At 37.8% G+C, this 26,499-nt stretch overlaps 1 protein-coding gene and 1 long non-coding RNA gene across 6 annotated transcripts in view; one reads left to right on the plus strand and one right to left on the minus strand.

Annotated features, from left to right (window-relative positions):
* spn-B (X-ray repair cross complementing protein spindle B) overlaps positions 1-25,904 on the plus strand; it is a 35,361-nt gene extending 9,457 nt beyond the window's left edge. For 3 of the 5 annotated variants that reach the window (XM_073959034.1, XM_073959035.1, XM_073959036.1), the window contains exon 7: positions 25,349-25,904. In XM_073959034.1, coding sequence (XP_073815135.1) covers positions 25,349-25,570 — 222 coding nt within the window. In that variant the 3' untranslated portion in view covers positions 25,571-25,904. Of the gene's footprint in view, positions 1-4,067; positions 5,126-5,191; positions 6,113-25,348 lie in introns of those variants that run through there. The other 2 variants (XR_012408929.1, XM_073959037.1) reach the window with 2 other exon arrangements.
* Positions 16,436-18,987, minus strand: LOC141390965 (uncharacterized). The gene is made up of 2 exons (XR_012409532.1): positions 18,833-18,987; positions 16,436-18,762 (listed from the first exon to the last, which is right to left on the minus strand). It is a non-coding gene; the product is annotated as an uncharacterized lncRNA (long non-coding RNA).
* Positions 25,905-26,499: the final 595 nt, after the last annotated feature.

Below are 26,499 nucleotides of genomic sequence, written 5' to 3' on the forward strand. Positions count from 1 at the left end.
TAAAAAAGTCATAACCCTAGTGTACATCGATGGCCTAATAGATCCATCAACTGGTAAATAGAACGACTTAGAGCCTTCGTGAGCTAATTCATCTGCTAATTCGTTTCGCATTATATTACTATGTCTAGGAACCGAGCAAAGTTTAACTTTTAAATTATACATGGCATTTCTGCAATCAAGGATAGCTCGTGAATTTATGGTCCACGACTTGAGAGCCTTAGGGACTGCCTGACTATAGACATATAGGGGTTATTCTGAATAAAAACTCCCCGTGAGTTTTTTCATTCTCTTAGTTAAGTAGAAACAGCAGAGATACAAAACTCATCACGGGGAGATTTCATTTAGAATAACCCCTATTTTGTCACGGGTCCTGTGAGATTGTTTTCAGGTCCTCTAACCAACTGCTGCTGCTTTTCCGATTGTCAAAATCTCTGCTTGAAAGACGTTACAGCTATTGTTGAACTTATATGAGTGTTCTATTAATGGATTTTTGCAGTAGATACCGGCGCTAGTATCTTCCTTCATCTTGGGTCCGTCTGTTTATATTGCCAGACCGTCCAAAGGAGAATTACCTCAACCCAAATGTCTATTTTTTTGGAATTATTACTGAGGGTGAGTAATTGTAAAAGGCATGAGCACTATCGCCAGATTATAGATGACTTTCATCGAACCTGACTCTCGGAGCCGATAGGTACTGGACCAGGATATCCAGAAGTTGACGATCCAGGATCACGTTCAGTCTGAGGTTTTGTGAACAGAATTGACGCGGCCCTTTATTTTATTCCCATTTGTCAATACATGCCTCCTTTATTCCAATATTCCCATAGTTAACTATTAATCCTGGTACTGGTAGCTATTGATCTGTGGCCTTTTGTCAACAAAAATTGTGAGCAATTTCAGCAAAATTAACAAATTTGACGTCCGTTGCTATAGAAGTAGAATATTTGAGTACGTAGTTGGCACACACACACAGTTGTGCAAACAGCTGACCACCAAAGCTCTATTATTGTTTTGCATTCATTCATTTTGTATTTATATTCATTTATTTCGAAAAGACACAAACGAATTCAACGAAGTACTTTTGCCTTGTATCGCCAATAAATAAGAAATGGGAAATACATTAAAGAGACCAAATTCTTTGGACAGTATAATGCATAAATTACCATTTGATGTCCAATGCTATATAAATGATTTGGAAGATAAGGTGACGGAATTTATAAATTCGGACGAGAATGCATTGTTACAAACGATCAGTGGCCTAAAATCGGAAATTTCCACATTAAAAAATAATAATACGCACTACCAAAACCAGTACACCGAACTTGCAAAAAAATATAATTCTCTAATTCACGATTTAGAAGGACATAGAAAAGACAACTTAAATAAAGTCGATCGAATCACAGAATTACAAGGACAATTGACTAGTGCCTTACATGCATTGGACGAACAAAGCAAAAGTAAGCAAAACTCAACATCTCATTTACAAATGAAATATGAAGAGGCATTGCAGACCATTGCTCGCTTGGAACAAAATAGTAAAGCAAATTTAATACAAGAGGATGAATTTGCTGAATTACAAGGAAAATACGCCAGTGCAATACATGCTTTGGAAGAAAGTAAGAAATCCAGCAGCAATAATGACCATGATATAAATGCAGTTGCTGAATTGCAAGTAAAATACGAAAACGTCTTGTGCACTCTAGAGGAACGGAATAAAAAGATTGATGATCTTTTTTCCCAGTTTGCAAAATTGAATAAGGAATGCAATGAGTTACGTCAAGCTAATGATAATTTAAAACTACAAATTAAAGTCCAGTCTTGTGAAACACAACAACCTGCCGCAACAAGCACTAAAATAGCCTACGAAGAACACTATAAGGAGCTTGATCGTAAATATGAGGAAATGCAGGAGCAATTATTTGAAATGCAATTGCAAAATCATGAATTAAAAATCCAACTGAATGAAGCCCGGAAATCGCCAGCCATCGCCGCCAGTAGTCATCAAGTGGAAACAATAGGAATTACAACAACAACTGAAACTGATTTTCCATCTTCAACAACAATAACAGCAACATCTACAACTGAAACTGATTTTCCATCATCTTCTAATGCTGAAGAAATGCATTTATCATCTTCAAGCGATTCAACTATGACGCGAGAGGGTGAAAACAATATTCTAATTAAAGGTTTTGAAAACACCCTCGATACTGATCAAATAAGAAATAACATTCTAGCCATGGCCGAGTTAATGGATGTACAAATAAAAAATTCTAATATTAAAGAGATCATTCGAAAAGAGACGAAATTTCCCAAAAATTCCAATCGAGTATTTATAATTGTGACATTGTGTCATTCCAGATTGAAAATGGAAATGCTAAAAAATAAGGATAAATTGAAGACGTTCGACACTTATAAGGATTTTGAATTATGTGATTATTTAAGCGATGAAGTCAACCAGCTATTCCAATATGCAAAATCGCTAAAAAATAAAGGCTACCAGACAGTTTATTGGAGAAACAATTGTGTCTTTGCCATAAAGGATCGCTCCACAAACAATCGTCCGATTCACATTAAGTCTCGCAATCACGTTATGGAACTGCTCAAAAGTGTAAATTGATGATGTATTTTTTTGATTGCTATTGATTAGCAAAGTAAAAGAATAGTGTCTCAAGCACAAAGTGTACTTTTTAGATTATATTGGCTTTCTAAAAGCGAAATCCATGAATTCTTATCTTTTAATTTTGTAAGGCGCACAAAAATACTATCTATAGAAACTAAGCAATTTGTATATTATTGATAAATAAATGTCTAAATTTTTTATAAATATTATCTTTTCATACCCTACACCTAGAAATAGAGGGTATATTTATTATGTAATTCCGTATGTAACACCTCGACTGTTGGAGCGATAAACGCCTTCAAACCCTTTTAATTTTCTGCACCTGTTATGTAACTAGTTTGGAGTGTAAAGGGGAATGAGGCATACCAAGATGTCGCTGGTATACACTTGCCATTGAAGAAATTTCGGTCTAGCTCAGTGGCCACTCCTGACTAGCCATAAACAAAATTGATTCATTATTAATTCGCAATCAGAAACAGGATGCTTTATTTAAAGAAGAAAAATGAGATGATGTTGTTGTTGTTGATATGGGTACCCAAGGTGTTTGTTGGGATACCATGCCCTCCCAATGGATTTTCTACAAAATCCCCAATGAGTCTCATCGATGATGATGACTCCCAAAATCTGTACCTTGGCTGGATAACCTCTACATTACCTTATGTTAACAAATTAGAACCTCATAATGTTAAATTTCAAAGCTTCAATTCATATTTATTTTATAACATTAGGTTATAACAGATATCAATAACGCTTAGGAATAATTATTATAATCGTTGTTTATTATCTAAAGGATAATATATTACCAAATTCATTAACGAGATTTAATTTTACTTCACTTAATGATACATACAAAATTCAAATTTAATTCTGTATGTCATTCCCATTTGTGCCACTGTGCACAAAAGAAAAAAAACATTTAATTTAACTTAACCCTCTACCTTTTTACCTAATGAGCTCAATGGTTAAAAACGAAGACGGTAAAATATCCAATAAGGATAGTTGTACGGAGATAAAAAAAAAAAAAAAAATGGGATTGACATAATAAAATTTATATGCAAAATTATTAGTTGAAATATATGCATATATATACTATATACATATACGTACTTTAGATCGGAGGTGTTCTCCTAAAAGATTATAATCTAGTATTTTGATTTGACCATGAGTCAGGTCAACGCCAAGAAAAAATTTAAAACTAGGTATATATGTCTATATATATGCATATATAAACAAATGTGGATTTGAGGGATGATAATAATTTACTAATATAATCTTTTAGCGAACATAGTTCCATATAAACAATGAATAAATTTATAGAATATATAATAATTAAAATTTCTCGACCAGTAACGTAGTCTCAACGTACACCAGCATTTTCCACAATATGTCATTACTCAATGAAACCGATGTTTAAAATACGGTATTTTCTTTTTCTCTTCTTTTTTAGTTATAAATGAAAATCTTATTAGAAGTTTCCTTTCGAAAATTTCCACTCGGAATTATTTGACAAAAAAAAAACAATGTCGTAGAAGGTATTATTACCGATGATATTTTAATATATAGAAAAAAAACTGATCAGAAAAAAAAAAACTATTGTGGAGGAAAGAAACCGTCGTTAAGAAATTCAACACGAGAGTTGGTTAACAAAATTCGAATGAACAGTGTATTAAACTCAAGTACCATATTCTCAGGGACCTAGATCTTAAGACTGAACTACACTGGGTAGTCACGATTTATTTCCCTACAACAGATAAATGAAAACCAATTAGTCGGCATACTCCGACATGCACATAAATATTTGGAAAATAATTTCGAGCAGAAAACAGAATTGAATTTGGAAAAAATCAAAATGAAAAAAAAAGATATGAAACCACAATATTTCTTATTTTGGCCGAAAGTAAATGTTTAAAATATTAATAAGAGAGTCAACAAAATCTCTTCGTCTCATCAAAATAAAATTGGATTTACCGTTGCCAAAACGAAAAAGAGAAAAAGAAAACGAAAACTAATTGTTGTTGTAATTTACTGGATTTGTACCAAAAAAAGAAAAAAACTACCACGTTTATCACCACGTTTCTACAAGTACCGTTATCGCAAAGCCGGTCTACTCATCTTCAGTACGTTAAGACGAACCGTTACAAATACAACAACAAATTAGAATTTAGTGATGGTATACATACATACAAAGCTACGGCTATGTATATGTGTATACAATGTGCAATGCCAGTTGAAATAATAAAAAGAATAAACTACTCGGCTGACCGTCGAGGGCTGGATGTAAAAATGGGTTCCAAAACTTCCCAGCCTGTGACCGGTAGGTGATGGAGACCCAAGACACTGTCTGCTTTCAAAAAGTTGTTAAGGGTTTTGGCCGGTTATGGACGAATGATGATATTCTGCGACGAAAGTATTCAGCTATCACTACACTGCTTAGCGTACTTACGGTTCGGGATGTTTCGCATAAATATTGTTGTTGTTGGCTTGAAATTACTGTACCCCTTACTCGTAAGTTGTTGCTTCCATCGTAGTACGAGGATGATGATTTGCTAAAAAATATTTTCTGCTTTACAGGTGGCTACGGCTTCCATAAATTTCAATTTCTTCTTCTGAGGTTGGTGGTCGAGATGGTGGTGACCAAAAGAAAGGCAAGGATATACGGACTATCAGGGACGTACGCAGGGGGGGGGCACTGGGGGCCCGTGCCCCCCCCGAAATGGTTTGGTCGACTACAATTTTTTGAGCTACTTATCAAATTATTACCATTTATTCTATAAAATAATTTTTGTTTTTAAAATTTCAAATGATAACTGATATTGTTCTGAAGGTTCTGTACTGAAAATGTATTTTGTCATCAAGTTGTCTAAGAAATATTTAAATTTTTTTGTTTGAATACTCTTTTTAGAGAAAGTTCCAGTGAAACTGAATTCCTTCTTTATGCCATGCCAGTGTTTTGGAATTCTGTAATATATATAAAGGTCTTGAGGCTTGAAACTCATTTTGTATTCAAAATATTTACAAATTCAGTATTGTGCGGGTTAGAAGTACATAAAATGAAATGTCTATTGGACAATATATACGACATATCAAGGTTTTTCCGTGGAGTATATCTCGAAAAGCAGTTAGAAAATTGTTTTACTGCCTTAATAAAAATGTTGTATTCCTATTTTATATCAACTTGTTGCTAAACAGTGGGATACAATAATGGAGAAAAATGTATTGTTGTGCATAATAAAGTGATAATATCTGCTATAAATAGTGTGCCCATCTGAATTTTTTTCCTATCAGTAACAAATTTGTAGCTGAAAACAACCGTAAACGAAATTAATGCTCAAACTTTCGTTATATGGTATTGTATTAAAATCTGCTGTTATTTGTATTGTATATTACGGTGCTCTTGAACCAACTTTAAATGAAAGAAGAAAATCAAAAAACACAAAATTGCATTTTTAGGATTTTTTAAATTTTGCTGGAAATCCACAAGCCCTATCAAAATGGAACTAAAGAAAATGTTATAGCAATGAAAATGCTCTACAATATTGCTCTTATATGATATCGTAGGTTTTACCATTTCTGAGACATAGAAGTTCAAATTTAAACAATTCACTGACTGTATCGTCTCCTTATAAAACAATGTCAGGACTACAATTTCCCAACATAAGCTTATATATCTCAAAAATGGTACAACCGAGTAAAAAAGTTACGAATCTCCATCTTGTAAAGAATTTTCACAGCACGATTTTCTGTAGTCCCATTTCGACAAGACTTACTGTTTTGCAGCAAATCGTGAAAACCCAACAAAAACCCTAAAAATGTGACCTGTAGTGCGATTCTCTAACTCATTTTTGAGTTACCGACAATTGTCGATAAAATAGGAATTCAAAATTATGAATGAAAAATTCAAATAAAAGTTGACAACACTCTTGCCATCGGTAGAACTTAAGCATTTTAATGTTACCGATTTTTGTCGGTAACTCAAAAAATGAGTTATAGAATCGCACTACTGAACTTCTATATCTCAAAAATGGTGAAACCTAGGAACAAATCAAACAAATTTTCAAAGTTATAACATTTTTTTAGCCCCATTTCGATAGGAGTTGTGGTTTCCCAGCAAAATCGCGAAAACCTAAAAATGTGAACGTATTTAAAATTCCCTCCATCGATTTTTTCTTGTTTTGGGATTTTTATCTTCTATGAACATTGCTGTTTCAGAATCCACAAAAACTTCCCAGTTGTAAGCTCCATTCATTTAACGTTGGTTCAAGAGCACCGTGATATTGAACCCGCAACCATTAGGCTAACGAAAAAATGTACCTCATCGAAATAATGTTCTTAGACTAATCATATGTTTGGGCGAAACACGCGTCAAACAATTTGGAGTCGATTTATCCCAGTTTGTCCATCTGTCTGGCTCGTGCCCATTATAACTCTCGAACAGATCAACAGATTTGGTCCAAATTTTGGATCTCGCAATATTTTGTCCAAGCTTCCTTTGGACACCAGACTTCAAAATGTTTCCCTAAAATCTTGAGCAAAGTCCAATCCGCTTTTTCGAGACCTAGAGTAGGTTCGAATGTGGATTATATCGATTCACTCCTTCAGATACCTCCAACACTAAATTTCAATTATCCGATTTGACCGAAACATCCTAAAATAACGTACATATAAAATTCTGAAACTTCTTCGCTATACAATTCATAGAAAAAATTGGCTATCTTGCCCGTATTCGATCTGTCTATATATAAAAGTCTCAACTCACACAGGCTGAGGGTATATCTCTGTAGACAAACCCGACTGTTACTTTTTACTTGTTTTCCAGAAAACAAAAGTTATGAATTTTCATAAGTTTGTATCCGCTGTACCGACAGAGGTGATTGGTCGTTGGAAAGTTTTTAAGGTCATCGAGTCCATAAACATCTAGTCGTACAATTAAGATAGATATGGAGAAATGGATGGAGTTTTTCGTCTTAAGCTATTTTTTTCAGGATTTAGCTAAAATGTTGCCTAGCTTTTTTGAGAGATATTTTTTCGACCATGTGTTTGCGTAGTCTCAAACAGTACTGCGAGTGGGATTCGGAGTCTATGAGTCGTAGATTGCATAGCCCGGCTCCTGATATTTTTTTTTTATTAATGTAATTTTCTGAATTGTTAGTTGGCTTTCACGGACTCTATCACTTCTGGTAAAATAGTAAAGATTTGGTGTTTTTATGCACTTAAAGAATATTATTTTCTTACAATAATGCCAAACTTTTTTAATGGCACTGAAGTTAGTGTGTGATAAAGAAGAAACGGCGTTATGTTCAGATCGAACTGTTTATATCCTCCAAAAAATGTATATATCTATTCGACATATTCGCGATTGCAATCCCTGCGTTCGAACGTGGATCTATTTTCACCACTTTTTGCATGGGAATTCTCCCAACAAAATGATTTCCAAAATCCATATTACTGACGATATTTTTAAAAACTATGCCAATAGCCTCGAATATAGAAAATATTTCGAAAGCTATTCGCTGCGGGATTTAGAACCCAAAATGTCAAATAAGAGCTAATGTGTTTGAAAATTCTGGGATACACCAAAACGTGCATCTATATGGGTAATATTAATTTGAAAGATTTTTTTAGTTATTGCTTCAGTTCTGTTGGAGAATTTGGTTAAAAACTTTTGTAAGGAAACTATGCCGAACGTGGTCTGATATGGTTCATCCAATGACTAATATATTATAATCAGTTCCAAATTTCAATCTTGTATCTAAAATATGGTGATCTCTCTCTTTTGAATGTATATACTTTGTGGCAATATTGAATATACATAACATCAATTAAAACCCCTTTAAAATAGCTTTACGTAACGACACACAACATTTTTAATTTTCATGATTTTTGGTCAAGTTGGGCCCCCCCCGAAATGAAATCCTGCGTACGTCCCTGCGGACTATGATTCTGCCTCAGGGCACGACCGACTGCTTGGGTACCAAAAGTGGCTGGAGCACAGGGGCAACCATTAAACATTCACAAAATCACAATTTAGGTTAGCTGCCGTTGACATAATAGCGGGGAATATATTTTCTATATAAAGGCGGCTTTTGCTCTTGCTAGTAATGATGTATGTATCGGCAGGTGTTTGTTGTTTTGGTTTTCACGACAAAAGTCTGGTGAGGCTTTTTAATTTCAGCTTGCCCTTTTGGTAATTTGTTGTATTGTGCCCTGGTGGTTACGCCGTTGGTACCGCAAGCCTGTACAGTCGTTCTATCCTCACACAAAAATGCCTAAAAATTGCAAAAATTGCATTTCGGTTTAGTTTCTTGCAATATGATGCACAACATCATATTAACTCACCTTCTCGAAATGATTCGAGTTAAGAAAAACTCAAAATGTAAATTCCAATTGGCATAATGTTCCAATTTGTATCAGCGAACACAGAAAATTGATTTTTATAAAATTCCCTTTAACACAAATTCTTTTGTGTTTTAGAGATGTTGCCGCTACCACTTTTTGTTTGAAATGACGCCATGATATCGGCCATTCGGTGCAGCGACGAAAAATTCGCAAATGAAATGGAAGAAAAATGCCGCCATTTGCATGCCGGGTTGCCACCCTTCAAAATTCTGACTGTCAAAAGTTTGGTTGTCCAATTTGTATTAAATGGCGTTCCTTACGCCGTCGCCAATTAGCGTCCGTTTACATTTACGAAATTCACTCGGTTTCGGTGTAAACGGTTAACATAACAAACCAAAACACGTTGGCGTAGGCCTGCCGAAGCCATACTGATTCGGGAAGTTAACCGAGGTATGTTAAAGGTGGGGAAGAACCGCGACCCTGATTCAAAATTGAACAGGAAAATCATAAAAGCTAAAGCCGGGCAACTATTTTGTTGGCACCATGTGCTGTAAATCCTTGCAATGGTATACGCCTATCTTTCTACCGCGTAAGTCCTCAATTTCATATAGGGATGTTCCAACCTGTCTGGCAACTCTGCACTTTACGAACTTTTGACATAACTTAGAGTTAAGATGGCGCGAAGCGTCACTTAAAACAAAATTGCGCCTAAGTATTTCCTGTCCCGGTTTGAAACTGACGTCGCGAGTTCTAGTGTTATACCGATCCGCAGATTTCTCAAAAGAATCGTGAATATTCGATTTAATCTTTTCGCGAACTAAATTCAAAATATCGTGTTTCGGAACTATTTCAACCATACCGTCTTCTAAAACTCCTAGTTTGTGTGCTAAATCATAAGTGCTCGCGTGTGTAACCATGTGGGTGCCGAATAATGCGAAATACGGTGAACAACCAAGTGAAGTGTGAATTGTGGACCTCAGAGAACACTTGATAGACGATATATTCCGGTCCCAGTCCCTCTGGTCCTCCGAAACATAAGTTCGGATCGCCGCGATAATCGTCCTATTTACGCGTTCCGATGCATTCGCCTGTGGCGAATACACGGCATTTTTAATCTGTCGGCATCCATATTTATTTAAAAATGAAGAAAATTCTGAAGAAGTGAATTGCTTTCCGTTATCGGTATGAACAATTAGTGGCACGCCGAATTTGTGAAATACCTCGGATTCCAGAAATTTGATAACGTTTTTCGAGTTCGCCTTGGCTAGTGGTTTCAATAAAACAAATTTTGTCAAGTGGTCTAACACAATAAAGATATACGTGTTTCCCAACCTTGACCTGGGAAAAGGTCCAATAAAATCTATAAAAATTTTTTGAAACGGCCTATCGGTAACGGTTTCGGTGCCCATCTTGGGTCTTAAAATATGATTCGGAGCTTTCGATTGCTTACAAACAATGCAGTGGTTGATAAAGTTTCGGACTTGTTGAGCCATCTTAGGCCAATAAAAATATTGCCTCAGTGCCGCGATCGTGCGTCCAATTCCGCAATGACAATTTAACGAAGAAGTGTGCGTCTTTTCAATAAGTGATTCGGTTAAAGAACTTGGAACCCATAGTTTCCAAATAAAATTTTCATGTACCGGAGTACCATCTGACGGGAGTGTCTTTTTATACACAAACGAATCGCTAACTTTCAAGTCCGGTAAACTGTCATGGTTTTCCTGCACCATACTAACTAATTGTGAATATTCCTCACTTTTAAACTCGGGTGAATCTAAATCAACAAGAGGCCTTTCGTCAACAAACATATTGACTTCGTCCAGGTGAACGCGAGAAAGTGTATCGGCTACGACATTTTGTGATCCCTTGCGGTGCTGGATATCAAAATTAAAGGATTGCAACTTCAGACTCCATCTTGCCAACCGACCACTGAGGTCCTTCTGTCCCATCAACCATTTCAAGGCGCTGTGATCCGTCACGACAGTGAATGGCATCATCTCGATAAAGGGACGAAATTTCTTTATCGCACTGATGACTGCCAAACACTCCCGCTCCGTCACACTATAATTCTGCTCAGCCTTGGAAAGCTGCGCAGAATGAAAGGCGATGGGACGTTCCAGACCAACAGCGTCCAGTTGGTACAAGACTGCACCTAGACCAAGGTTGGAAGCGTCACACTGAACGTAGAAGCGTTTGTCAAAGACAGGATGATGCAAGACAGGACTGGTAGTCAACGCTACCTTTAATTTATTGAAAGCCTCGATTGCCTTTTCGCCAAAAGAAAATGGTTTACCTTTCTTCAAAGTATTAGTGAGAGGTGCTGTTATTTCAGCATAGTTCTGAATGAATCTTCGGAACCAGGAAGCCATTCCCAGAAATCGCCTTACTTCCCTAGTCGTCTTCGGAATTGGTATGTCGGTGATAGAATTTATTTTGGACGGATCCGGCTTAAGTTTTCCTTCGCCGACTATGTACCCGAGGTACCTCGCGCCTGCAAAATTTGGATTTCTTCAAGTTGATCGTGAGGTTGGCCTTAGACAGCATCTCTCCTACCTGTTGGAGCAGCACCACATGTGTTTCAAAGTCGGGTGAGACTACCAACAGATCGTCTAGATACACGAAGACTTTGTTTTTCAGGTCCGGTGAGATCACACTATCCATTAACCGACATAACCGTTGGGCTGCATTGCACAACCCGAACGGCATGACAGTAAATTGATAGTGTGGTCTCCCCGGCACTGTAAACGCGGTCTTCGGACGACTGTCTACCGATAAGGGCACCTGCCAAAAGGCGTCTTTAAGATCGATGCTTGAAATAAAATAGGTGTCCTGAAGACGACCCAAAAGTGCATCGATAAATGACAGAGGATATGCGTCTTTAATCGTAACCTCATTCAGCTTACGTGCATCTAGGCACAACCTATTCTTTTCACCCCTACGGACCAAGGTGACTGGAGAATTCCAAGGAGACGTACTTGGCTCGATGACACCCAACTTCAGCATACGATCTAGCTCTTGATAAATGAGAGACTCAACAGCTGGAGACACGGGGTAATGACGCTGTTTGATCGGGACTGCATCCCCGGTATCAATCACGTGCTCCTCTAAATGCGTCTTCCCAAGACCATGCTTCTCAAAATCGCGGAAACTCTCTTTAGCTTTTTCAAGAAGTGTTAATTGATCATCGGATAGAATATGCATATCTGAATCTTTACCTACAGAGCTGATCTCAAAACTGCTGATGAGTTTGGGTGCTATGCTGAATTCTCTCCAAAAGTCGATGCCACAATACATCGAATTCTCCAGACCCGGAATGAGGTAAACTTCCATGGGTATGGTCAGATTATCGAAAGTAAGCTGAACTCTAACTTTCCCTACACACGATACACGCTGTCCGCTCGCAGTACCAACGCTGCACTTAAAAACCGGAATAATCTTCAAATTCAGTTTATCAACAAAAGATAAACAATCTTTGCCTAAGCACGTCACCGTAGCTCCACTATCAAACAAGGCTAAAATAGGAACACCATTCACCAAGACTTCTCGAAAAGGACGAGGGTCTTTGGATCTAAAATCCGAAAAAGTACAAGAAGAAACAGAAAGTCTCTTAAGGCGTCTCAATTTATAACGTTCACGAGCTTTAAGGATTCGTTTGGAAACAAAAACATCAGATTTACAAGAAATTTCAGAGTTGAAAATACGCTCCCTAGTCTTCAGATAATTCGCCATGCGAATATGAAAAGGCAAAGTCAAATCAGGTTTGGTTTTGACAATGTTGTCGGAAGGTCTGGGTAATACACTACATTGATCAGAAAGAATTGGATCTGTAGGAGTGGAAACATCAGATAAGCCTAGTCAGTCCACAGTCTGAGTAGCTATGGATTCTGATTTAGAAACATTAGAAGGACGACTAATTTGTTTGCATTGATTGCATTGTGGAGTGGTAACCCCTGGTGATCCACAGCGGAAACAAAATACTGAACGATGAGAACTAGAACAATTCTTAAAAATGTGGCCATTGCTACCGCAATTCCAACATCTTGAAGTCTCATTTTTGGAAACACCAGGTGCCTTCGGCCGAAGCCTCAGCTCCTCAACATCATGGACTAAATCATCAAAATCAGAATCGTTAATCTCATTTATCATTCGAGAGGGTTGGCCAGTCCTAAATCTCAATGACGATTCCCTTTCAAGAAACTCTTCAGCTTTCCTAACTTCATTTCGGAATTGTTCCACCAAATAAAAAGTGCCACTAAATGTTAAATGGGCAAGTTTGGGTTTCAATCCAGCTTTGAGGATGTCTATAACTTCAAAATCTTTCAAAGGTGCCCTTAATTGAGTACGCAGATTATTTATAGCGTCTATATATTGTGTAGCAGACTCATCTCTCCCCTGCTTCCTGTCCATAATCTGCCTCATTACATCAAGATTTGATTGAAAACGCTGGAATTCCCTAACTATACACAGCTTTAACATCTCCCAGTTCAAATTTGGATATTGACGGATCAAACCCCAGTACCACTGACAAGGACGGCCTTCCAGTAAATGATGAAATTCATCAACCAATTCTTGTTCTGGGCAGCCATAACTATTTCGAAGCCTTTCTACTCGAAAGATGAAATCTTCGACATTTGGTGTCTTTGGGGTAGCATCAAACTTGATGCCCCACTTACTGAGATATGGATACCTGGGCCTACTAAAATCTTCCCTATTTCGATTTGGAACTTCCTGGTTTCTACTACCCGATCCTGCATGTCTGGTATCGGTTTGTAGTGGTGGCAAATCATGAGGCCAATCAATGCTTTGAGAAGGTGGTTCTTGACGGTTAATAATATTAACTGGAGGAACAGAAGATTGAGAAAAAGCAGCTTGAACTGCAGCAGCAACCGCTTTCTGCATTTCCTTTTTCATGGTTTCAACCATTGATGCTTGGGTGGCCTCTAAGGCGGACTGAACTACCTCAAGAACTCCTGTGCTACTAAGCCTGTCTACCTGATCTTCATCATTGCCACGAATAGTCAAAGGACTAAAAGAAGGTCTAGTAATTGTGCTTGGTGGCTCATTTATTTGCGAAAGAGTAGGTGGACTTGCAAATTCGTTTGGTGTTGGCGGTTCATTGCCATCAGCGCTGGCAGGAATGCCCGATTCGGTACCTGGTTCTGTTCCAGCAGCTTCTCCTACTGCTTGGCTTGTCGACCTTGTAATAATGCCGTAAGTTTTTGGCTTAGCACCCGTAGCAGGCTGCATGTTGTTCAAATCAAAACCAAATCTCAACAAAAAAATATTGAAGAACTTTCCAAAAATGAACTTTTATTACTCAGTACAACAATAAATCTCAATAAAAAACTCAAGAAACAATTTCCAAAAAATATGACTTTCCAAATGATCAACAGGTTATTCAAAAGGTAGGTATGATACCATATATTCAAAAGAGAAATAAAGATATAGATATGTATCGCCGAGATAGTCAAAGTCCAATGGTAAATTTTAATACACAACAAAACTCGATCAGACTACTGAATGGTTACAACAGGTCTGGTACTTCAAAAAAAATCGAATCTAAAATCAATAAATCATGAAAAGTTTCTCAGAAGAAAAAAAAAATACTCAAAAATCCTGTAAAACAGAATAAATTGAGACAATAGATTATCTAGGCTGTGGTAGATCAGGGTAAAAGTTTGTAAGTCCGGGTAAAATTAATTCGAATAATATTCGAATCAGAAAAAGAAAGGTCTTAGCTGGTGAAGAAAAAAAATATTAGGACTTCGATAGGCTCTTCAGTCCTCTTCGCCTACCCCTATTGTTCTATGGAGTAGACTGTTCAAACGTAGGAGTGATTGTTGCCGGTTAGAATTTCCTCAAAAAGTTACTCGAGGCCTCTTCAGTGTATTTTTAGATAAGCATAGAACGGCTTTCTAAAAATACACTGAGAAATCGCCAACCAGACAACAATCAGTCCTACGGAAAATGCTCCAACTCAAGGTTGAGCGCTGCCGTCCGAAGGCTCTCCAGACTAACCGCCCCTACAACCTTAAGGTACTTCAGTAGACCTCGAGCCTAACTGAAGACCAGTCTTCGGGTACAGTTAGTCCAGTTCTGTGTACACCCTGTGTGTACGTGAAACGAAAACAAAAATATACTACTACTTAAAGCCTGTATATTTTAAGAGAAAGAACTAACAGTCAGTAGTTTGAGCCTATCAAACACCTCCTGCCGTCTTTTAGTAGAAATAAAAAAACAACAAATGTCTTGAGGGCGACGACCCTATGCCTCACGCAATCGAAAATAGAATGGTAACTACCACGGAAAATGTAAGCAAAGTGAATAGAAATTAACTATCACAAAGTTTTGAGAAAAAAAACTGACTAAAACTGATGAACCACAGATCCAAACTAACGATCGGAAAAAATTTTCAAAACATCCCACGACGAAACTCTATAATCAAATCTCAAACCAGAAACAGGAAAAAAAAATTGCCAAAAGAAACTCTTAAGTCCTTATCAGTGCAGGTGCCAGTTAAAAATGAAAGCTAATAGGTCTTAAATGTGCCAACAATTAATTAAATGTCCATAATTTTATTCCCAATAATTCTCAGAAGTATTTCAAATAATAGATGATCAGAATTTTCATAAAATTAAAGGTAATTAGTAGAAGGTTAAGGTATCAGCCAAGATAAATAAAAAAATCAACAACAACAAACAATCTTCAACACCTCTCAAAACGCAGTCAAAATTTTCCCAGAAAATTTCAATTCTAATAAATCAATATATTAAAGCAGCTATAATATAGCAAATCATGCAAAAGATCATAAAAATCAACTGCAGATGACAATATATTATAAAGCTTTAAAGAAAGTCGACGTATGAACTTAATAACATAGAAGTTTTGTCACAAAATTGCAGCTTGACATAAACTCAGGCTTGCAAGACGACTAAAACTCTTTACTTTAAGATGAAATTCAAGAAATGGTATTATAAATTTGATTGACGTTAAGTCGCAATTGAGAAGTTGTAATATAACAACAACTCAAGACATACTAAAAAGCAATCAAACAAAAATTCATACACCTAATGTTTAGGAGCAAGTCCCATTGATGGGAATTGAACCCAAGACATTGGCTTGCACGTTGGGCGCCATTGTTAAGTAACTAGTTTGGAGTGTAAAGGGGAATGAGGCATACCAAGATGTCGCTGGTATACACTTGCCATTGAAGAAATTTCGGTCTAGCTCAGTGGCCACTCCTGACTAGCCATAAACAAAATTGATTCATTATTAATTCGCAATCAGAAACAGGATGCTTTATTTAAAGAAGAAAAATGAGATGATGTTGTTGTTGTTGATATGGGTACCCATGCCCTCCCAATGGATTTTCTACAAAATCCCCAATGAGTCTCATCGATGATGATGACTCCCAAAATCTGTACCTTGGCTGGATAACCTCTACATTACCTTATGTTAACAAATTAGAACCTCATAATGTTAAATTTCAAAGCTTCAATTCATATTTATTTTATAACATTAGGTTATAACAGATATCAATAACGCTTAGGAATAATTATTATGATCGTTGTTTATTATCTAAAGGATAATATATTACCAAATTCATTAACGAGATTTAATTTTACTTCACTTAATGATACATACAAAATTCAAATTTAATTCTGTATGTCATTCCCATTTGTGCCACTGTGCACAAAAGAAAAAAAACATTTAATTTAACTTAACCCTCTACCTTTTTACCTAATGAGCTCAATGGTTAAAAACGAAGACGGTAAAATATCCAATAAGGATAGTTGTACGGAGATCAAAAAAAAAATGGGATTGACATAATAAAATTTATATGCAAAATTATTAATTGGAATATATGCATATATATACATATACGTACTTTAGATCGGAGGTGTTCTCCTAAAAGATTATAATCTAGTATTTTGATTTGACCATGAGTCAGGTCAACGCCAAGAAAAAATTTAAAACTAGGTATATATGTCTATATATATGCATATATAAACAAATGTGGATTTGAGGGATGATAATAATTTACTAATATAATCTTTTAGCGAACATAGTTCCATATAAACAATGAATAAATTTATAGAATATATAATAATTAAAATTTCTCGACCAGTAACGTAGTCTCAACGTACACCAGCATTTTCCACAAAATGTCATTACTCAATGAAACCGATGTTTAAAATACGGTATTTTCTTTTTTCTTCTTTTTTAGTTATAAATGAAAATCTTATTAGAAGTTTCCTTTCGAAAATTTCCACTCGGAATTATTTGACAAAAAAAACAATGTCGTAGAAGGTATTATTACCGATGATATTTTAATATATAGAAAAAAAACTGATCAGAAAAAAAAACTATTGTGGAGGAAAGAAACCGTCGTTAAGAAATTCAACACGAGAGTTGGTTAACAAAATTCGAATGAACAGTGTATTAAACTCAAGTACCATATTCTCAGGGACCTAGATCTTAAGACTGAACTACACTGGGTAGTCACGATTTATTTCCCTACAACAGATAAATGAAAACCAATTAGTCGGCATACTCCGACATGCACGTAAATATTTGGAAAATAATTTCGAGCAGAAAACAGAATTGAATTTGGAAAAAATCAAAATGAAAAAAAGATATGAAACCACAATATTTCTTATTTTGGCCGAAAGTAAATGTTTAAAATATTAATAAGAGAGTCAACAAAATATCTTCGTCTCATCAAAATAAAATTGGATTTACCGTTGCCAAAACGAAAAAGAGAAAAAGAAAACGAAAACTAATTGTTGTTGTAATTTACTGGATTTGTACCAAAAAAAGAAAAAAACTACCACGTTTATCACCACGTTTCTACAAGTACCGTTATCGCAAAGCCGGTCTACTCATCTTCAGTACGTTAAGACGAACCGTTACAAATACAACAACAAATTAGAATTTAGTGATGGTATACATACATACAAAGCTACGGCTATGTATATGTGTATACAATGTGCAATGCCAGTTGAAATAATAAAAAGAATAAACTACTCGGCTGACCGTCGAGGGCTGGATGTAAAAATGGGTTCCAAAACTTCCCAGCCTGTGACCGGTAGGTGATGGAGACCCAAGACACTGTCTGCTTTCAAAAAGTTGTTAAGGGTTTTGGCCGGTTATGGACGAATGATGATATTCTGCGACAAAAGTATTCAGCTATCACTACACTGCTTAGCGTACTTACGGTTCGGGATGCTTTCGCATAAATATTGTTGTTGTTGGCTTGAAATTACTGTACCCCTTACTCGTAAGTTGTTGCTTCCATCGTAGTACGAGGATGATGATTTGCTAAAAGGTTCCCCAGGAAGGTGGTGGTTCTGGGACTGATGAAAATATTTTCTGCTTTACAGGTGGCTACGGCTTCCATAAATTTCAATTTCTTCTTCTGAGGTTGGTGGTCGAGATGGTGGTGACCAAAAGAAAGGCAAGGATATACGGACTATGATTCTGCCTCAGGGCACGACCGACTGCTTGGGTACCAAAAGTGGCTGGAGCACAGGGGCAACCATTAAACATTCACAAAATCACAATTTAGGTTAGCTGCCGTTGACATAATAGCGGGGAATATATTTTCTATATAAAGGCGGCTTTTGCTCTTGCTAGTAATGATGTATGTATCGGCAGGTGTTTGTTGTTTTGGTTTTCACGACAAAAGTCTGGTGAGGCTTTTTAATTTCAGCTTGCCCTTTTGGTAATTTGTTGTATTGTGCCCTGGTGGTTACGCCGTTGGTACCGCAAGCCTGTACAGTCGTTCTATCCTCACACAAAAATGCCTAAAAATTGCAAAAATTGCATTTCGGTTTAGTTTCTTGCAATATGATGCACAACATCATATTAACTCACCTTCTCGAAATGATTCGAGTTAAGAAAAACTCAAAATGTAAATTCCAATTGGCATAATGTTCCAATTTGTATCAGCGAACACAGAAAATTGATTTTTATAAAATTCCCTTTAACACAAATTCTTTTGTGTTTTAGAGATGTTGCCGCTACCACTTTTTGTTTGAAATGACGCCATGATATCGGCCATTCGGTGCAGCGACGAAAAATTCGCAAATGAAATGGAAGAAAAATGCTGCCATTTGCATGCCGGGTTGCCACCCTTCAAAATTCTGACTGTCAAAAGTTTGGTTGTCCAATTTGTATTAAATGGCGTTCCTTACGCCGTCGCCAATTAGCGTCCGTTTACATTTACGAAATTCACTCGGTTTCGGTGTAAACGGTTAACATAACACACCAGCTGGCATTACAGCTTGTATGAATGGAGATGTATTGGAAAATATCCATTATTGGTAATTTCCTATTTTGTAGCACATCATATAATTGATACTTTATTAAGATTGTCATTCTTGTTGTTGTTGTTGTATCAGCATAAACAACTACCATAGGTTTGATGCTGTGTTGGCAGCCGCTGGCCGAACACTATGGTTTCGGGTCAATCCGGTACGAAGGAACCCGTTGTCGTGGGATCTTTGTCACATTTGGTAAACAAATTAATTAATTAATATTTTGTGTTCCAGAGGCTAACATATTTTTAACAAAAATTTGTTATATAGGTCCATATAAAGGAGTTTTGAAGATTTTAGTCGCATTTGACCACTGAACTGGTTGTGATTTCGAAGTTTGTGTTTCCATATGTAAGAAAACATTTTTACAAAAAAACTGTCTATATAGCCCACTTTGTGCTCCCAAATAACGAATCCAACTGATTTTTTTAGGCATTTTGAAGTTTTTATCTACGTTTTCGGTTTTAATTGGCTGTTATTTGGCACTAAGGATTCCTAGTAATAAAAAATGTCTGCACTAAAAATTGTGGACGTCCGTCCCCGTTTCGATATAGCCCTCATATAACGGTACCGCCCGATTTCCGTGATACGATGAAAGTACGCCTATCGAAGTAATGCTTTTAAACCCCAAGTATGCTTGGACGAAATCTGTTTCATACAATTTGAAGTTGATTTAACAATATACGTATTTCTGCCTGGCTTCGCTGGAGCGAACGATAACTGTCGGACAGATCAACCGATTTTGTCCAAGTCCACCCCTCCGGGTACCTCCCCTACAGAAGTTCAAAATTGTTCGCTAAAATGGTGCGCACGATGACTCTCGAGGAGATTTATAGATTTTATCCATACCAATATTTCTACTATTTCGGGTACCTTCCACACAAAATTTCAAAGCTGTTGGCACAAGTGCAGTTTAGGAACACTTCTCCGGGACCCATGCAATTTTTTTTTTGCTCGCGGACGCTTCTGTGACGATACAATTTTTTTTCAGAGTTATTCCGTAGATATAATTATCCTGCCCCGCCCGATGATCACGAAAATTTACAAATTAAAAGGTAGTTTACTCTAGTTATCAATGTCATATGACATGAAATAAAAACATTCCATATCTACCCACGCAGGCAATGTGGAGACGTAACACAACAGCAATGTTTTGGAAAAACAACGTTGTTGTTGTTGTAACAGTGTTTTTGTTATGTTTATTTGTTCGTTCCTCTGTTCAATCTGGCTCTGGGTCTATCTCCAGTTCCAGAAAAGTGGCTGCTTCGATTGGATGTAGCCACAGATCCACTGGAGTTAGATGGGTAGGTTTGGCGGGGCAGTTAAAAAGGTGTTGTGTATAGTGCGGGCCCATGCCGCATACTGGGCATATGTCTTGCACGGCGCGATCGATTTCCGCCCAATACGAATTTAGGCGACTGCAATATCCCGAGCGTAGTTGAGCCAAAACTGCCCCCTCATGTAGATGGTCCACTGAAGATTTGAGGAGGCACCCTGTCGCTGTTCTCAGGGCGGCATTCTGGCAAGTTTGAATCTTTTTCCAGTTCGAATCACACAATCTCGGGGACCAGACTGGAGCCGCATAGCTTACCACAGACCGACCTATCGCGTTATACGTGGCCAACAAGGTTTCTTTATCTGCACCCCAAGTGCTGCCGGCCAGGGACTTGAGGACCTTGTTCCTACTTTTCAACTTGTCGCAGATAGCTGTGGCGTGTGCGCACGACGTGAATGTAGTGTCGAATGTGACCCCTAAAATTTTAGGGCAGTTTGTGGTCGGAATTCTGCTACCGTCGACCACGACATTCAACTCACGTCCAAACTGCGCTGTCCATGTGGTGAACAGAGTGGCTGTAGATTTTGTGGGGGAAATTTGCATATTCCTCGAATGAAAAAAGGTGGTAAGATCGGTTAAATAGTTGTTCAGTCTCTCACAGATGTCATCAGGATAGGTACCCGACGCCAGGATCGTGCAATCATCCGCATACGTCACGATCTCAATGCCGTCTGGAGGGGGTGGAATACAGGAGAGGTAGAGGTTAAACAGTTCCGGAGATATCACCCCACCTTGGGGAACTCCCTGTTTCACTCTACGGGGTTTGGACTTCTTATTCCTGAATTCCACGTACGACTGGCGTCCACACATATAGTTGACTATCCAACGTTTCAAGCTTGGCCGGAGGGTTGTCTGCTCAATGTCCTCAAACAGCGTGGAGTGCCTGACTGTATCAAAGGCTTTTGATAAGTCAAGCGCCACCATCACTGTTCTATCGTACGGCCGTCTCTGGTTGAGTCCTTTACAGATATATGTGGTAATGGCGTGCAGCGCTGTTGTCGTGCTGTGCTGCTTACGGAATCCATGTTGATGATCGGCAACTTGATAGCTATTTCTGATACTGGGGAGGAGCAAGGCCTCAAGTGTCTTTGCTACGGGCGACAAAAGCGAAATCGGTCTGTACGATTCACTTTTGCTGGGATCCTTGCCTGGCTTCCGTAGTGGGACCACCCTGCCCATTTTCCAGACTTCGGGAACAACGAGGGTGGCTAGCGACAAGTTGAAGACTTTGGTGAGATACTCGATTCCCGGCTCATCCAGCTGCTTCAACATTACCATGGAGATTCCATCAGGGCCCAACGCTTTGGATGATTTAGCGTTCCTGATACTGGGGAGGAGCAAGGCCTCAAGTGTCTTTGCTACGGGCGACAAAAGCGAAATCGGTCTGTACGATTCATTTTTGCTGGCATCCTTGCCTGGCTTCCGTAGTGGGACCACCCTGCCCATTTTCCAGACTTCGGGAACAACGAGGGTGGCTAGCGACAAGTTGAAGACTTTGGTGAGATACTCGATTCCCGGCTCATCCAGCTGCTTCAACATTACCATGGAGATTCCATCAGGGCCCAACGCTTTGGATGATTTAGCGTTCCTGATGGCACTGGCAAAATCATCCATTGTAAATTTTGGTGGTTCATCCTCGGCAGGAAGAGATCTGATGCGACGTAATACTCTTCTCTTCGCCCTGTCACTCTCGGGATGCTCGATAAACTGTCGATTGAAATTACTTGCGCACCTCTTCGGGTCAGTCAACGCAACGTCGCCAAACGTGACTGAGGTCCTATTTTCCCTTCTTCCAGGGTTCGAGAGTGACTTAACCGTTGCCCACAATTCACCTATACCGGCTCCAATGTTGCAGCTCTTCAGATGATTTAACCATTTGTTCCGCTTATGCTCGCCGACCAGCCTGTTAACTTCCAGTGTCAGCTCCCAGACTCTGGGGTCATTGGGGTTGATACGACGAAGCTCATCACGCTCATTTGCTAATCCCGTCGCCTCTGCTGGGAAATTTGGTCTTACTTCGGGTATTCGACCAGCAGGGATATGGCGAGCGGCTGCAGCAGTGATGATGTCCCGGAACGTCCTTTCCGCTACCCGAACATCAGAAGGATTGGGCAATTCTCTGAAGCGGTGATTGGTGAACTCTCTGAAACTCGGCCAATCAGCTTTTTTATGATTGACGAACGTGCGGCGTTCAGAGGTGATGAAGTCGGGTGGTCTGCTAATGGAGACAATTATGGGGAGATGGTCTGATCCAAGGGAAATGACGGGTTGCCAGGTAACGTCATTTGTCAGACCAGGTGACACGATGGTTATGTCAGGCGAACTGTGACACTCTCCTCTAATTCTGGTAGGGGCGTCCTCATTGACCGTGCAAAACGTAGAGCAGTCAATCTGCTCAGCCAGCGCTGTACCTCTCTGGTCGTTTCCGAGGGCCGAATGCCACATCTCATGATGCGCATTAAAATCCTCCAGGACCAGACGATTATTACCTTGCAAGAGCGGGCTAATGTCAGCTATTTCTCAGCGTGATGTATACATTCAGCAACTCTATCTCGGTAGCTCCACACCTGACTGCTACCCTCATACATTCCATGTACGGGTCATTAGAGACAGGCTCAAGCGAGATAGGTCTGTATTGGACAGACTGGTGCAATAGGAAAGCCAATCCCCCACCTCCACTTCTGGTGCGATCTTTCCTCAGAACATTGTAACCATCACAATGCTCTAAGCTGTGGTTATTGTTCAGCTTGGTTTCCTGCACCGCCGCGACCTTGATGTTCTTCCGACTCATAAAATCTACTATCTCCTCGGTCTTACCTCGGAGTCCATTGCAATTCAATTGCAAAAAGGCTGCATTTTGGGGGATTGGGACAACAACGGCTGGTGTTAAAGGCTGCGTGTGCGGTTGTTGTCGAGGGGACAGCGGGGGAGTTTCGTAATCAGACGACGAGGGAGTCTCGTAATCCGACGTGTTCACACAGCATGCAGCAACATAGTCCCTGTCGTAGTCCCTCACGTGGACGAGTCCAGAGCAACCCCTTAGATGCACCCACTCCTGACATCTATTGCATCTCACCGAAGGTTGGATGTGGGTGGAAGATGCGGATGTGACAAACTGAGCACAGATATATTGGGTTTTCCTCCGTCCCGGCTCGGACCAATAGAATTCGGAGCAGGCATTCCGGGATATGCTGCTCTCAATGTACAAAAACAACGTATACAGGGTTTGCTTCCTTCCATTATGTCACAGGCTGAGGATTATATCTCTATATCGACTGATAATTTGTTATAATCTCCACCATAATATGGAGGATATAATTAACTTTGTCACTCCGCACAGAGGGGAAACATAGGCCTAAAGTTGCTCAAAACTCAAAATATGAAAATCGTTTTTTTATGAAAAAAATGTTGATAAACGGCAACCAGACTCTTTTCTACATTCGCTATAACCATCCTCGACCTTGTAAGATTAACCAATCCAATGCAGCAGTCGATTGAACTCAGCCATACTGAAAACAAAAAGTACATTTTCGAAAACTATGAAATAAGGTGAACATTAAAATTACATTATTTTCGCGAAAATTTATATTTTTCAAGATTTATTGTTTTTGTACAGTCTCCGAACAAGATCAGCATTTAAAATTTTCAGATTGATTTTATATCTTTGCTCTTTAATAATGGTGATACATATCCTCTTTATGAAAATTGTTTATGATAATTTTTAAGATTACTACAATTTCAATAGTGAAAAAGTCAATTTCCCCGTCGTTTCCCGACCATAGTTTCTTCTAATGTTTTATGCGCTCGAGTCTCAAATATCAGATTCAATCATAAAAAATTGCGCATATTTGCGCCATTCCGAAAAAATCTAATTTTTCTCAACTAAAATATGGAATATTTTTATATGGAATTGCAAGGTTTACTCACACTAAATTTTGCTCCGCCTTATAACCGGGGCTCTTATTTATCAGACTAAACCAACACCTATCAAATATGTTTGCATTATTCAGAAACATTCACGGCTTTTCTCATGTGAATTGAGAAAAATTTAATTTAAGTAAGTTTCAAAAAATAACATTTGGAATGAAATATATGTATATGGGACTATATATACATCTGCACCTATTTGTTCGAAAATTGGCTCAATGTTTTTTTAGGCTAGTTAGGTTGCATATGTCAAATTTCAGTGATTTTGGTGCCTTTTTATCTCATATCAGATGCGAATATATATGGAAGCTGCATCCAAATCTGGACCGATTTTCATTATTTTCTATAGGATTAATCCTTGTACAGAAGATATGCTTTGTGCAAAATTTTATATCAATCGGACTATAAATGAGCTTTCTAGGGCTTCTGATCACCTTTTAACACAAATTTCCCCTCTGTGCTCCGTTTGTAACACATCTAAATATTCTTCGGAGACGCTATAAAGTATATATATTCTTGATTCTATGTCGATATAAGCATGTCCGTCCGTCTGTTGAAATCAAGATTCAGCTCGCAATATTTACGCTAGAGCTTTTTTATTTGGTACAGAAGTTTCTATTACTTCTGTCCACGTTTTGTTATAGACCCAATGCTTCACTGACCGCTCATAAATATGGTTTCTGTAAAAAATCATCCCTTAGAGTTAGCCAACGGAAAAACACACACCAATAAAAAATTTAATTTCCTTTTCCCTCCTCAAACATTTGTTACTAATTCTTATTCCTTTTGCTAAATTATTTCTTCTTATAGGTAACCAGCATCAGTAAAAAGCAACAAGAAGTACCATGTTTAGGTTTAGCATGGTCTCATTTGGGTCGTACCCGACTGCGTATCACTAAAGTGCCTAAACAAATAAAATATGATGATAAATTGCTGACCGTGCGTAAATTAGAGATTATCTATGCACCTGAAACACCCATCGGATATGCCGAATTTCTAATAACTGCCGAAGGTATTGTAAATGTTCCCTAGGAATGGCTACAAACTCAATTGAGAAATAAAATACTGTGGAGATTTTCATGAATAGAATATAAAATAGATTTTGTTTTATATTTAATAATTAATTCATATGTATTAATTAATATTAAAATGTAAATTTCGTCTTGTTATGAAGATTGTTAAGTTTTCGTTAACATTGGTTTAAAGCTATATAAGGATGTGTCCCAAAAATTTAGTTGTATTTTAATATTAAATATTAGAAACACAAGTTTACATTTTTGTTTATCGATATTTAAATGTTTTGAATAAAATGAAAAAATAAAATAAGAAATAAAATAAAATAAGGAATATATTATTAGAAACGAAACACTCAAGTTTGATTTATTCATTAAAAACAACCGAAGAAAATTTAATCAATCCGTTTTATTTGTGTTCATAGACAAGTGCCACACAATGTATATAATGCAAAATAGTATTTCAAAAATCTACTTCATCTGATGTTGCGTTCGTCTTCTGCTTAATCTGGTTTAATATGCTGGTTTATTGATGTGATTTAATATACTACACATTTGGAACAATAAAGGTCATATGTGGGTCACAGATGAAAAACACCTAACATTATCAATATTCGCTGTTGTGGTTTTTACAGTATAATTTCAGATTCCTGGTTGGATTTGGAAAATTGAATAGATGAAGTGGATCATTTATGACATTCTATCAATTCGGGTCCAATACTAGTTGAGGTTGTTGCATCGTTCTAATCAAAGCTTTGATAATGCCCAAATAGCTGGGTTTCTTCTGTAGGGATGGAAGGGGGTTGTGGTTTTGGAGTACAGAATTCACGATGTAATTTTACACTGGTTGACATCATGTTGGTATTTTAGACCTTTCTGCACACATACATACACATATGTGCGAAATAATAGAGCCACAGATGTTATACCCTTTTAAACGCTTCTAAA

Source organism: Musca autumnalis, unplaced genomic scaffold (genome assembly GCF_047663935.1).
Source record: "Musca autumnalis isolate F117 unplaced genomic scaffold, ASM4766393v1 scaffold_1, whole genome shotgun sequence".
In the NCBI taxonomy this organism is placed as follows: Eukaryota; Metazoa; Arthropoda; class Insecta; order Diptera; family Muscidae; genus Musca; species Musca autumnalis.